At 31.7% G+C, this 13,130-nt stretch overlaps 1 protein-coding gene across 1 annotated transcript in view; it reads left to right on the top strand.

Moving 5' to 3' along the window:
- The window catches only part of LOC127727848 (nuclear GTPase SLIP-GC-like), a 199,256-nt gene extending 193,252 nt beyond the window's left edge, over window positions 1-6,004 (top strand). The window contains exon 20 of the mRNA XM_052234963.1: window positions 1,314-6,004. Coding sequence (XP_052090923.1) covers window positions 1,314-1,330 — 17 coding nt within the window. The 3' untranslated portion in view covers window positions 1,331-6,004. The remainder of the gene's footprint in view (window positions 1-1,313) is intronic.
- The last annotated feature ends 7,126 nt before the right edge of the window (window positions 6,005-13,130 follow it).

Below are 13,130 nucleotides of genomic sequence, written 5' to 3' on the forward strand. Positions count from 1 at the left end.
ATTGCATGCCTATGTTTGAAAATAGAAATATTCTCAAAAGCAATCATTTACAAGTAAATTTAGGGAGACAAGCTTGTTTTATCAACTGAAAAAAAACAATTATCTTTCTGAATTTAATGCAAGAGTAATACATCAAGTTTTTATTTTGTTTACCACAATACATGAGAATATGCACACAACTCTTCCAGTCTTTCCATCAATGATTTTGATCATTTTGATTGTCAGAAGTACCATAGAAGAAGTACATTTTAATGAGAATTTCATGAACTGAAAGGGGTGATTTTAAAAAAGAAAAATAACACTGGTTATTTATTAGTGAAATAATAATGAAAATGATAATGTTCTACTGTACATTCAATCCATGTGTGGTCTGGTTTTTTTTTTAAACATATGATATTATGATATTTGATTGTCCCTTGGTTTCTTCTCTTTTTAAACACAAATAAACATTTTGAGCCAAGATCACTTGTCCAAAGTTATAATGGTTGTCTCTAAATGTCTTACAAGAGCTTGTATAAATTAAAAAAAAAATAGAAATGAGATCAGAAAATGTTGGTCTACCGGCCGTAGCTTAACAAATGGCTGAATCACATCTCCGATGATGCTTTGATTTTTTCAAGTAGATATGAGATAGGAGGGATGACCTTTGATTGTTCTCTGAACAATTTGTTTGTATGCACCAGCTGTAGGCAATGGGGTTCATTAAGTGTTACCCTTGACGGTCTTTTCGTCTGATGTCAGTCAAATTTTCGTTTCCCCACTCTTACTTAAGTTTTTCTCATCTAAATTTTATGAAACTCATACACAATTGTAAGAACCAAAATTCTCAGACAGAGTTTGAATATGGGCAGTGAGTCACTTAACGTTCTAGAGTTATGCCCCTTTATAACTTGGAAAATTGCAAATATTTTCGTTTCCGCACTCTAACTGAAGTTTTTCTCATCCAAACCTTATGAAACTCATACGCAATGCTAAGAACCACAACAGGTAGACAGAGTTTAAATTTGGTTTTTGAGTCATTAACCATTCTTGAGTTATGCCCCTTTTTAACTTGGAAAATTGCAAAGCTTGAGCTGGGGCATTTGTGTCCTCAGACACATTCTTCTTTTATTAATTCTGAATAGCTTTCATTATTGCTGTTGTGAATATTGTAAGGTATTGTTTACAGAAAGAAATGTTTTATTTTTATGTATATTTTCTTATTCATGTTTTCATTCTTTTGCTTCTAATTTTGTGGTCACTGTCTCATTAATGGTAATCCTACATGACTTTTTTATTCATATTTTTTATATATTGCTTATTGTTTATTTTAGGAGCCAACAAAAGCTAAGAGGATTATCATGGATTGAAAATAATAGAGGATCATTTAAAGAGAGAATACCAATGATTGAATATATACAACTTTTAATATGTTATAAAAACTCCAATATAATAGCTTGCCTTTTTAAAAGATGATTGTTGTATGTTTTTCAGAAATGACATTATGTCATATTGTGTTTAACCTTTTCCTCTATGCTACATGAAAATTTTTTTATAAATGAATTTTTTTATCATGTCAGATATTCCCAAGTATATACTTTTTATATTGGATACAAATTTGATAAAGTCTGATATAGATTTTTGAAGGCAATGTACTTCAATTGAGATACCACATAGATGCTTCAAAAGGTGTCATTATGGAGTACAGGGGAGGCATCATTTTTTTTTACATAGCCTCCCCCATTTCTATTGAGGTGTCAGACCACCAATTCACCCACTCCAATTTAGAAACGTATGTAAAAGTAGCCCTTCCTTGACAAAAAATAGTGCTTTTGATGTCATTGTTTACCTAAACTAACCAGCAAATTTGTAGAAATGAAACTTTTGTTGAAAGAGAAATATATGTAGACCATTTTGAGCCAAAATTTACTTGTCCATGAGTTTGCATTAAAGATTGAGGATTAATGCGCTCCATAGTATACTTATTTAAGATTTCCAGAAAACCAGGGGTTATTTTTAGCAGTACTTATCTTCCTAGCGTTAGTATATCCTTAGAAGACTTTAAACATAGGTTGAAAATTAGCGTGTAGAAAGATGATACATGTACAATTCAGGATATACCTGGTTTCTATGAAGTTAAATTTAAGGTAAAATATTTAGAAAGCTGTGAAATTTGCTTAATTTGGTTGAATAAATAGGGATTTTGAATTGGTGGTCTGACACCTTGAAGTTATCATGACCAAATTTGGACCATCGATAGACCTCATCATCAAGTTTTATCAGATGACCCTTTATAAAAGTTATCTCCCATTAAATATAGTTTTTTTTTCGACATGCATTAATATGCTGTTTAGTGGTGCTTACATTTTAGAGTTATATCACCTTGAAACAATTTCTTTTATTTCCATATATCTTAAAAATTGTTACAGGGTAGAATCGATTTAAAATGGCAGTATGTATAGGAGCAGATGGCAATGTTTGTAAACAAACTACTCTTTTGTTATCAACCCTATTAAGAGTTATTTCCCTTGAAATATTATTTCCAAAACTGGTAGTCGTAGAGACATTAGACCTTCATCAATTATCTTCAGATCATGTGACCTTTCATTTATACACAAGGTAAAAGGTCATAAGAGTGCAAAAAGTTTTTGCACTTAAATGTCAAGCTTGAATATTAAGAAAACTACAAGAGATAGCTGCATACACACATGTTCCTCTCGGAGATGTTTACATTTTATACATTAGACCTGAAACTGTCAGACCATCTGTTCAAAAGTTAGGAGATAAGTATAATTTTTTGTTTGTATATCTTTAAAATGATAACAGATATTAACCTGCTGTATAACTGCAAAAATGATCAGAATTTTAGGCCTTCAATTTGAGGTCAAGGTCATGATGAAATATCACCTTGACCTTCAAAGGGTACTATATCCTTGACCTCATGACCTTTTTGTTCTTTATCTGCAGATCATCTTACACTTTGCAGACTTGAGATATCTTTTGTTGTTTAAGAGATATTGCTGTTTGAAATTTGTGAGGGAGGCATATATTTCTTAATCAACAACAGCTAGGCACCTGAAATTTTCAGAAATTGAAGAGTTTATCATGGTAATATGGTTGACTAAATACCAAAAACATTTTATAAAAAAACAAAGAAAAATAAGCAGTTTGAAATTTTCAGGTTTTACGTTGACTTTGTAAGTTTCATCATATCTATGTTCTTTTTATAAAATTGCATCATTTTGTGGACTTTGCAAAATGGGGTCATGTGACATGAAATTGAACATCCAAATGAGCTCTATTCAAAAATGAAAATTTTAAACCCCCTTTTACATCCGAAAGAGAAGGATGGGGTAATTATGTGCAAATATTAAAACTTCGAAGATGGTAAAGTTGTTGAATATCAAATATAAGTCCTTAAATTGTACATTTCAAATACCTAATTCATGACACCCAAAATGGGGTGGGGTGGGGTCATGGAGTGCAAAAAAATAGTGTCTTCATTGTAAGGTTGTAGCATATAACATGAAAGGTCATAATGTGTTCATTTCAAATATCAAATTCCTTTCCCCTAAATGAGATGTATGGGTAGTTTAGTGCGAAAAATCAAACTTCCTAGAAAATGAAAGAACATCAAGTCTCCATTACATATATCATACTTCCGTTCTCGAAAATAGAGATGGATGGGGTCATTAAGTGCTTGTTGCATATCAATTTAAAGGTCATAAAGAGTGCATTACAAATATCAGACTTTTAAGGGAAAGACCTTTCAATTTTTGTAGATAACAAGTTGATACTTTTTTTTATTGAAGTTAAATTCTACTTCTAAATTGAATATATGTTTTTTTATTATTATTGTACACATTGAAAGGTTTATCAATTGGGACACAACATTAGCTTTAAAATTGTAAATAACCTAATCTATTGTGTACATGTATTACAAATCTAAGAAGCTATGCTTGAATAAATACTGTTTGACAGATGATTCTTATTGACCTAGTATTATCAAGTTTTCATAGTTGATGGACAAAATTTGCAGGGACCATGTTGTATGTGCAATATACATTATTTACACTGATTTTCATTCACATTATTCAAACATTACATGTACATTCATATATTAAAACAAAATGATGCAATGGAAATTTGTTTTTGAATATTGAAATGAATTAAAATGGAAAGGCTATTTATATATATATATGCAACCTTCAACAGAACAAAGTGACCAAAAATAAGCCTCAGTAGGTGTTGCTTCTAGTCCATGAGATAAATTCTATATTGACAGAATTAAAATATCATTATGTAGTTTTTTTACACTAATCATTTGAGTAGCATCAATCTTTACATTCAATCACTGTGTATATTTTTGTCCTATTATTATACAATTCAGATAAATTGTAGTACCAAGTTGTAATTAGAATTCATCTATTCATACTGATCAACACATGAAAAAATTTAGCCGTTCATAATGAAAAGGTGCAGTGTAATAAAAAATATTCTTTCTATTGAATTTAAGTGATTGCCATGTGCTTCAGGTTAAAGTTTTTGGTCAAGGTAGTTTTTGATGAAGTTGAAGTCCAATCAACTTGAAACTTAGTACACATGTTCCCCTGATATGATCTTTCTAATTTAAATGCCAAATTGGAGTTTTGTGTGTTAGACGAGTAAAAAATTTGTAAAAATATTTATTGAAAACATAAAGTTTGAGGCAATTAATAATATTAGTGTTTATCCTACAATCGACCTCTCTACTACACTAATACAGGTGTACAGATAACACGATGCGATATACGTATACTAGACGGATAAAGTCTCCTGGTATCCTGCTTCTGTTGCGAGCGAACGGTTATGTCAAATTAATGTTTACGTTACAGGTCAACGGGGTCCTCATCGCGGTCCGCGTTTAAGTCATGTCGATTTCTTTCAAAAACAAATTCAACGATTGGGATGGAAAAAAATGTACAAAATTCATTGCAGGATAAAGACAATAACTGTATAGTGTCTTTAAATATCAGCTGTATTTGTACTCGGCTCGAAACAAGAGTAATAGCTCGCTGAAGCTCGCATTACATGTGTTTCTTAGCCTCGTAAAATACAGCTGATATTTAAAGACACTATACAGTTATTGTCTATGTAACAGAAAGTAATGTTGAACATTGTAAAATTATCTCCCTTGGAAATCAGTTCATCCGTTATTACGATAGAAAAAAAATATTCAAATATAAATGACACAATAATTCCTTGTTTGAAAACAAAGCAATAATGTATTGTACAATAAAATGAAGTTAAGACCTAGTTTTATATCCAGACCAAACTTGTTATATAAAGCTTTGGTTCCTGATAAGAAGGTGTTTACACTGCACTTGCTTCATACTAATAACCTTTTACTATCAATGAGCTTAAATATTTTACCAATTGATCAGTTTAAAGAGATTAAACTGCAACTTGGTAAATAATTTTACCCTATTGTTATTGTGAAAGGACAAAGTCATTAATTGATGAAGAAACAGGCAGCTAAAAATGTGTTTCATAATATAAGTTTGACTTTTATGAAAATTTTTATTTAATTTGAACCCTGTTGAAACTATTTTACTGTATTTGCTTTCAATTATATATTAAATAGCAGCATTGAGTGTGAATGACAAAACATGGCAAACATATTTGAAATTTGAAAGAAAATCTTTAATTACCCATAATACCAGAAAGACCATGATCCCTCTACTAATTGTTTTGTTGATTAGGAGTATAAAATCACATTTACATATTTATGTTTGAATTTAGACTGATACAGTACTCAAATTGTACAAATTCTCTGTAGCTATTTACTATTATTGTAATCATTCTTAAATATATTTGATAGTTATCTGAAATATCGAATTTAATTTTATATTTTTGTAACTTTTTTATAAGAATGTAATATATGTTTTTAGAATTTATATAAGTAGATTTATAGCACTGCTTATTTTTTTGTATTTATTTAATTTAGATTTTTAACACTACTTATCTATAAAAAAATGAATTCATACACTGTTTTTATTTTGTATAAGAATAACAAGATCTCGTATGATTGCCAATAAGACAGTTATTCACCAGAGACCAAATGATGTAGATGTAAGCAACTATTGGTCATCGTACTGCCTTCAAGAATGAGCAAAACCAATTCCACATAGCAATCCTTTTATTATCTGAGTGTCTTTTTAGCTCACCAGGCCCGAAGGGCCCCATGTGAGCTTATGACATCACTTGGCATCCATCGTCGTTGTCGTCGTAAACTATTTCAAGAATCTTCTCCTCTGAAACTACTGGGCCAAATACCTTCAAACTTTAACTGAATGTTCCTTAGGGTATCTAGTTTATAAATTGTATCCGAAGTTTTGATCCATCAATAAACATGGCCTCCATTGCTAAAAATAGAACATAGGGGTCAAATGCAGTTTTTGGCTTATATCTGAAAAACTAAAGCATTTAGAGCAAATCTGACAGGGGTAAAATTGTTTTATAGGTCAATATCTATTAGCCGTGAAATTTTCAGACGAACCAAACAACCCATTTTTGAGTTGCTGCCACTTAGTTGGTAATTTTAAGGAAATTTTGCAGTTTTTGGTTATTATCTTGAATATTATTGAAGATAAAGATAAACTGTAAACAGCAAAAATATTCAGCAAAGTAAGATCTACAAAAAAGTTTAATGACCCAAATTGTCAATTGACCCCACAAGGAGTTATTGCCCTTTAAAGACAATTTTACACAATTTGTTCTTCATGTTTGCCAACATTTAAAAATCTCTGAAACTACTAGGCCAAATACCTTCAACCTTTAACTGAATGTTCCTTAGGGTATCTAGTTTATAAACTGTATCCAAATTTTGATCCATCAACAAACATTGCCACCATGGCTAAAAATAGAACATAGGGGTCAAATGCAGTTTTTATACGACCGCAAAAAAATTTTTGTGGTCGTATATTGGTATGACGTTGGCGTCGTCGTCGTCGTCGTCGTCCGGCGTCGTCCGAAGACACATTGGTTTTCGCACTCTAACTTTAGTTTAAGTAAATGGATCTTTATGAAATTTTACCACAAGGTTCAATACCACAAAAGGAAGGTTGGGATTGATTTTGGGGGTTATGGTAATAACAGTAAAGGAATTAGGGGCCAAAAAGGGGCCAAAAATAAGCATTTTTGTAACTTCCAGACATAACTTGTGTGTTAGTGTATGGATCTCTCTGACATTGTACCACAAGGTTCCATATCACTAAAGGAATGCTGGGATTGATTTTGGGGGTAATTGCCTCCAAATTTTAGGAATTAGGGGCCAAAAAAGGGGCAAAAAACAAGAATTTTTCTAGTTTCATGACAATAACTTGTGTGTAAGTGTATGGATCTTTCTGAAATTGTACTACAAGGTTCCATATCACAAAGGGAAAGCTGGGTTTTGAGTTTGGGGGTAATTGCCCTAAACTTTTAGGAATTTGGGGCCAAAAAGGGGCCAAAAAACACATTTTTTTCTAGTTTCCTGACAATAACTTGTGTTCAAGTGTATGGATCTCTCTGAAATTGTACTGCAAGGTACCATGCCACAAAGGGAAGGCTGGGATTGAGTTTGGGGGTGATGAATCATAATAGGGGTTCAAAAAATTTTGGGGGGGGGGATTTATTTTTTTTTCATTTTTTTTCTTTTTTTCCTTTTTTGTTTCTTTTAAAATTTTCCATTTTAAGTTGGTTATTTCTGATTTATATTTAAAATCAAATAATAATGATATGGTAGGAGATACACACCAAACAGGATGTGTAAATTATTATATAATAAGTATTGTGCAATAGCAAGAAATTTTCAATTGCACAGTATTGCACAATAGCAAGAAATCTTCAATTGCACAGTATTGCGCAATAGCAAGAAATCTTCAATTGCACAGTATTGCGCAATAGCAAGAAATATCCAATAGCACAATATTGCGCAATAGCAAGAAATTGTCAATTGTACAGTATTGCGCAATAGCAAGAAATATTTAATAGCACAGGATTGTGCAAAAGAAGATACTTCCTATAAATTGCTTATTTCTTGACCAATTTCAATGGGGTTTTATTCTTGATTTCATGGGGTTCTTTAATAGGCTGAATCTAACCGTGTATTTAGTTTTTGGATTTTGGGCCCCGTTTTTAAATTGGTCCACATTGAGGTCCAAAGGGTCCAAAATTAAACTTTGTTTGATTTCATCAAAAATTGAATTATTGGGGTTCTTTGATATGCCGAATCTAACTGTGTATTTAGATTCTTAAATTTTGGTTCCGTTTTCAAATTGGTCTACATTAAGGTCCAAAGGGTCCAAAATTAAACTTAGTTTGATTTTAACAAAAATTGAATTCTTAGGGTTCTTTGATATGCTGAATCTAAACATGTATTTAGATTTTTGATTATGGGCCCAGTTTTCAAGTTGGTCCAAATCGGGGTCCAAAATTAAACTTTGTTTGATTTCAACAAAAATTGAATATATGGGGTTCTTTAATATGCTGATTCTAAACGTGTATTAAGTTTTTGGATTTTGGGCCCCGTTTTTAAATTGGTCCACATTGAGGTCCAAAGGGTCCAAAATTAAACTTTGTTTGATTTCATCAAATATTGAATTATTGGGGTTCTTTGATATGCCGAATCTAACGGTGTATTTAGATTCTTAATTTTTGGTTCCGTTTTCAAATTGGTCTACATTAAGGTCCAAAGGGTCCAAAATTAAACTTAGTTTGATTTTAACAAAAATTGAATTCTTAGGGTTCTTTGATATGCTGAATCTAAACATGTATTTAGATTTTTGATTATGGGCCCAGATTTCAAGTTGGTCCAAATCGGGGTCCAAAATTAAACTTTGTTTGATTTCAACAAAAATTGAATATATGGGGTTCTTTGATATGCTGAATCTAACCATGTATTTAGATTTCTGATTTTTGGGCCCCATTATCAACTTTGTCCACATTGAGGTCAAAAGGGTCCAAAATTAAACTTTGTTTGATTTCATCAAAAATTGAATTCTTGGGGTTCTTTGATATGCTGAATCTAACCATGTATTTAGATTTTGGATATTGGACCATAATAGGTGAATGTCCAATTTAAAATTTTTAAGTTCTTAGACCACATTCATTCTGTCTCAGAAACCTATGCTGTGTCAAATATTTAATCACAATCCAAATCCAAAGCTGTATCAAGCTTGAATGTTGTGTCCATACTTGCCCTAACTGTTCAGGGTTCGACCTCTGCGGTCGTATCAAGCTGCGCCCTGCGGAGCATTTTATTGGTTTATATCTCAAAAACTAAAGCATTTAGAGCAAATATGATGGGGAGGGGGGGGGGGGGGGGGAGGGGTGAAAATGTTCAGTAGGTCAACATCTATCAGCCCAGAAATTTTCAGACGTACCGAACAACCCATTGTTGGGTTGCTGCCACTTAATTGGTAATTTTAAGGAAATTTTGCAGTTTTTATACGCCAAATGTCCGGCGTCCGTCTATCCGTTGTAAACATGTCGCTCCGTAACTTGAGAACAACTTATCCATATTTCATGAAACTATACATAGTTGTTCCTTATGATGGTCAAACGATCTGTATACTTTTTGGTGAAAATAAGATTAAAACTGTTTGAGTTACGGGACTTTGTAACTAAAACAGGGGTGTGTTTTTTTCACATGTCGCGCCGTATCTCAAAAACAATTTATGATTATTGCTTAAAACTTTACACACTTCTTAGTTATATTAATCTAAAGATCTGTATTCTTTTTGGTGATGATTCAAAAGTTTATTTTAGAGTTATTGAGTTTTTTGTAAAAAAAAGGGGGGGGGGGGTTTCACATGTGGCGCCGTATCTCCTAACGATTTATGATTATTGCTTAAAACTTTACACACTTCTCAGTTATAATAATCTAAAGATCTGTATACTTTTTGGTGATGATTAAAATTTTTATTTTAGAGTTATTGAGTTTTTTATATAAAAAAAAAAGGGGGTTTTTTTCACATGTCACGCCGTATCTCAGAAACTATTTATGATTATTGCATAAAACTTCACACACAAGACGATGGGCGTATCATGCGCACGTGGCGCAGCTGTTTATTAGTTATTATCTTGAATATTATTGAAGATAAAGATAAACTGTAAACAGCAAAAATGTTCAGCAAAGTAAGATCTACAAAAAAGTTTTATGCCAAAAATTGTCAATTGACCCCTTAAGGAGTTATTGCCCTTTAAAGAAAATTTTACACAATTTGTTCATCATATTTGCTAACATTTAAAATCTTCTCTGAAACTACTGGGCCTAATACTTCTAAACTTTAACTGAATGTTCCTTAGGGTAACTGGTTTATAAAGTGTATCCGAAGTTTTGATCCATTAACAAACATGGCCACCATGGCTAAAATAGAACATAGGAGTCAAATGCAGTTTTTGGCTTTTATCTCAAAAACTATAGCAGTTAGAGCAAAAGTGACAAGAGTTAAAGTGATGAATAAGTCAAAATCTATCTGCTATGAAATTTTCAGACCAATTGGACCACAGTTTGTAAGGTCACTGTCCGAAATAGTTTATTTTTATGAAATTTTACTGTTTTTGGTTATTATCTTTAATATTATAATAGATAGAGAGAAAGTGTAAATGGCAAAAATGTTCAGCTTAGTAGGATCTACAAATAAGTCAAATGATCAAAATAGTCAATTTTTGTTAAGGAGTCATTGCCCTTGAAATGTTTATTTTTTGCATTTGTTCGTGCAAGTCTATTACTTTTTCAAAAATCTTCTTTTCTGAAACTACTGGGCCAAATACTTCCAAACTTTAACTGAATGTTCCTTAGGGTATCTAGTTTGTAAATTGTATGCGAAGTTTTGATCCATCAACAAACATGGCTGCCAAAAGCAATTTTTGCCTTATATCTCAAAAACTACAGCAGTTAGAGCAAAAGTAAAAGGAGTTAAAGTGATAAATGGGTCATGATCTATCTGTTATGAAATTTTCAGACAAGTTCGACAATCCATTGTTGGGTAACTGTTGGAAATAGTTTATTTTTATTAAATTTTACTGTTTTTAACCGGATTTTCGAAGGAAATATCGGTTATTAAAATGGGGATGTACGGCGGGCGGCTGGGCGGGCTGACGGGCAGTTGCCAAACAGTGTCAGCACAATAACATGAAAACGCTTTAACAATTTTTTTTTCAAATTTAAATATGTTGTTTCCTGGGACTTAATGAAGGTCTAGTTCAATTTTCAAGATTTTAGTATATCTCCTTTGTGAGTTATCGCCATTTTTAATATCCAAAAGTGGAATTTTTAAATATTTTACTCTTGTTATCATGTTATGATTTGTCTTATCTCACAATAAAAATTGGAGTGACAGATTTATTTGAAAATTATCTATTTCCTAAGTGGTAATGATTATAAGCTATATCATTAGACATTTTGAAGATTATTACATTATTAATTATCATATATGTAATGTTAGAGTACTATGTTAAACCATAGTTCTGTTCAATTAGATATTAGAAATGTTTTAGCATATGATAATGATTTATTTTCATTATTAATTAGATCTGGGAAATATCTTAGCATATGATAATCATTGGAGTGACAGATTTATTTGAAAATTTTCAGTTTCATGATAAGATCTGTAGGACAGTATATATAAAGTTTGAAATTTACTAGAAGGACTGTATAAATGAAGTTTGAAATTTTCTGTTCATTATTAGACATTTTGTAGATAATTAAGTCTCCCTAAATCATGTATATTCTTACCCCCACCCCCCTTCAATTTGAGAATGTGCTTTTATCTTGTAAACGGTCGAGATATATTCTTGCATGGGACAATAAAACAAATCAAATGAAATAAAAGGCGCGTCCCCTGGGGTCAACCCACCCCCCTCCTGTTTAAGAACTTGTAAACGGTCGAGATCCCCACCCCGAAACCATATATATTCTTGTATGGGAAAATAAAACAAATCAAATGAAATATAGGAGAAGTCCATGAGGGTAACCCCCACCCCCCTTCTTTTTGATAACTTGTAAACGGTCAAGATCTCCACCCTGAAACCATATATATACTTGTATTGAACAATAAAACAAATCAAATGAAATAAAAGGCGAGTCCCCTGGGGTCAACCCCACCCCCTCCTGTTTTAGAACTTGTAAACGGTCGCGGTCCCAACCCCTAAACCATATATATTGTTGTATGGTACAAACAAACAAATCATATGAAATTTATGGGGGAGTCCACTTTTGAGAACTTGTAAACGGTCGAGATCTCCCCCCCCCCTTAACAACCATATATATTCCTGTTCGTCATTTCAAGAAGATTTGAATGACATACAGGGTCAATCCATAGGCGTCACTTATGCATATCACAAACCAATTTGTACTGGCCTTTGGCCAATGCCAGATGACCATGGGAATGACGAATTATTGGAGCTTTGTTTGGGAGACTTCGTAACAGCATCCTGTTACAATTATTTCTTGTTACTGATAAGTTTTATAGATTTTGAAAAGACATTGTAGTAATGATAAATGAGATTTTGGATTTTTTTCTTCTTTTCTTTGGTAAATTGTTTGAAGAATTTTGCGGTAAGTTTGTTTGTTATTCTGTAAAAACTAATTTTCTGAATGCTATATATTTTTTTTTATGAAGTGAAATCCTTTAAAAACTAAGCTTATATTGTTTATTAATAAACATATATTTAGATTTCAGATTTTGGGCCCAGTTTTCAAGTTGGTCCAAATCGGGGTCCAGAATTAAACTGTGTTTGATTTCAACATAAATTGAATAAATATAGAGTTCTTTGAAATGCTTAATCTAAACCTGTATTTCTTTTCATTATTCATTATTAATAAGATAATACCACATTGAGGTCCAAAGGGTCCTAAATTAAACTTTTGTTTAATTTTATCAAAATTTGAATTATTTGGTTTTTTGATATACTGATTCTAAGAATGTTTGAGTGTTAAATCATATCTAATTTTAGAGAACTTAGACATCACTGGTTGTTGTTATTATATTAGTGATTATAATTTGAAAAATTGCATCATATCTTATTTTAGAAAAAATTTATCCAGTTTGAGTTATTTCCCTTTGCACAGAAAATGTTATGGATAAAATCAGAAAATTAACCTGTTTTTCATTTCAACATAAATT

This window comes from Mytilus californianus, unplaced genomic scaffold (genome assembly GCF_021869535.1).
Source record: "Mytilus californianus isolate M0D057914Y unplaced genomic scaffold, xbMytCali1.0.p SCAF_2, whole genome shotgun sequence".
NCBI lineage: Eukaryota > Metazoa > Mollusca > Bivalvia > Mytilida > Mytilidae > Mytilus > Mytilus californianus.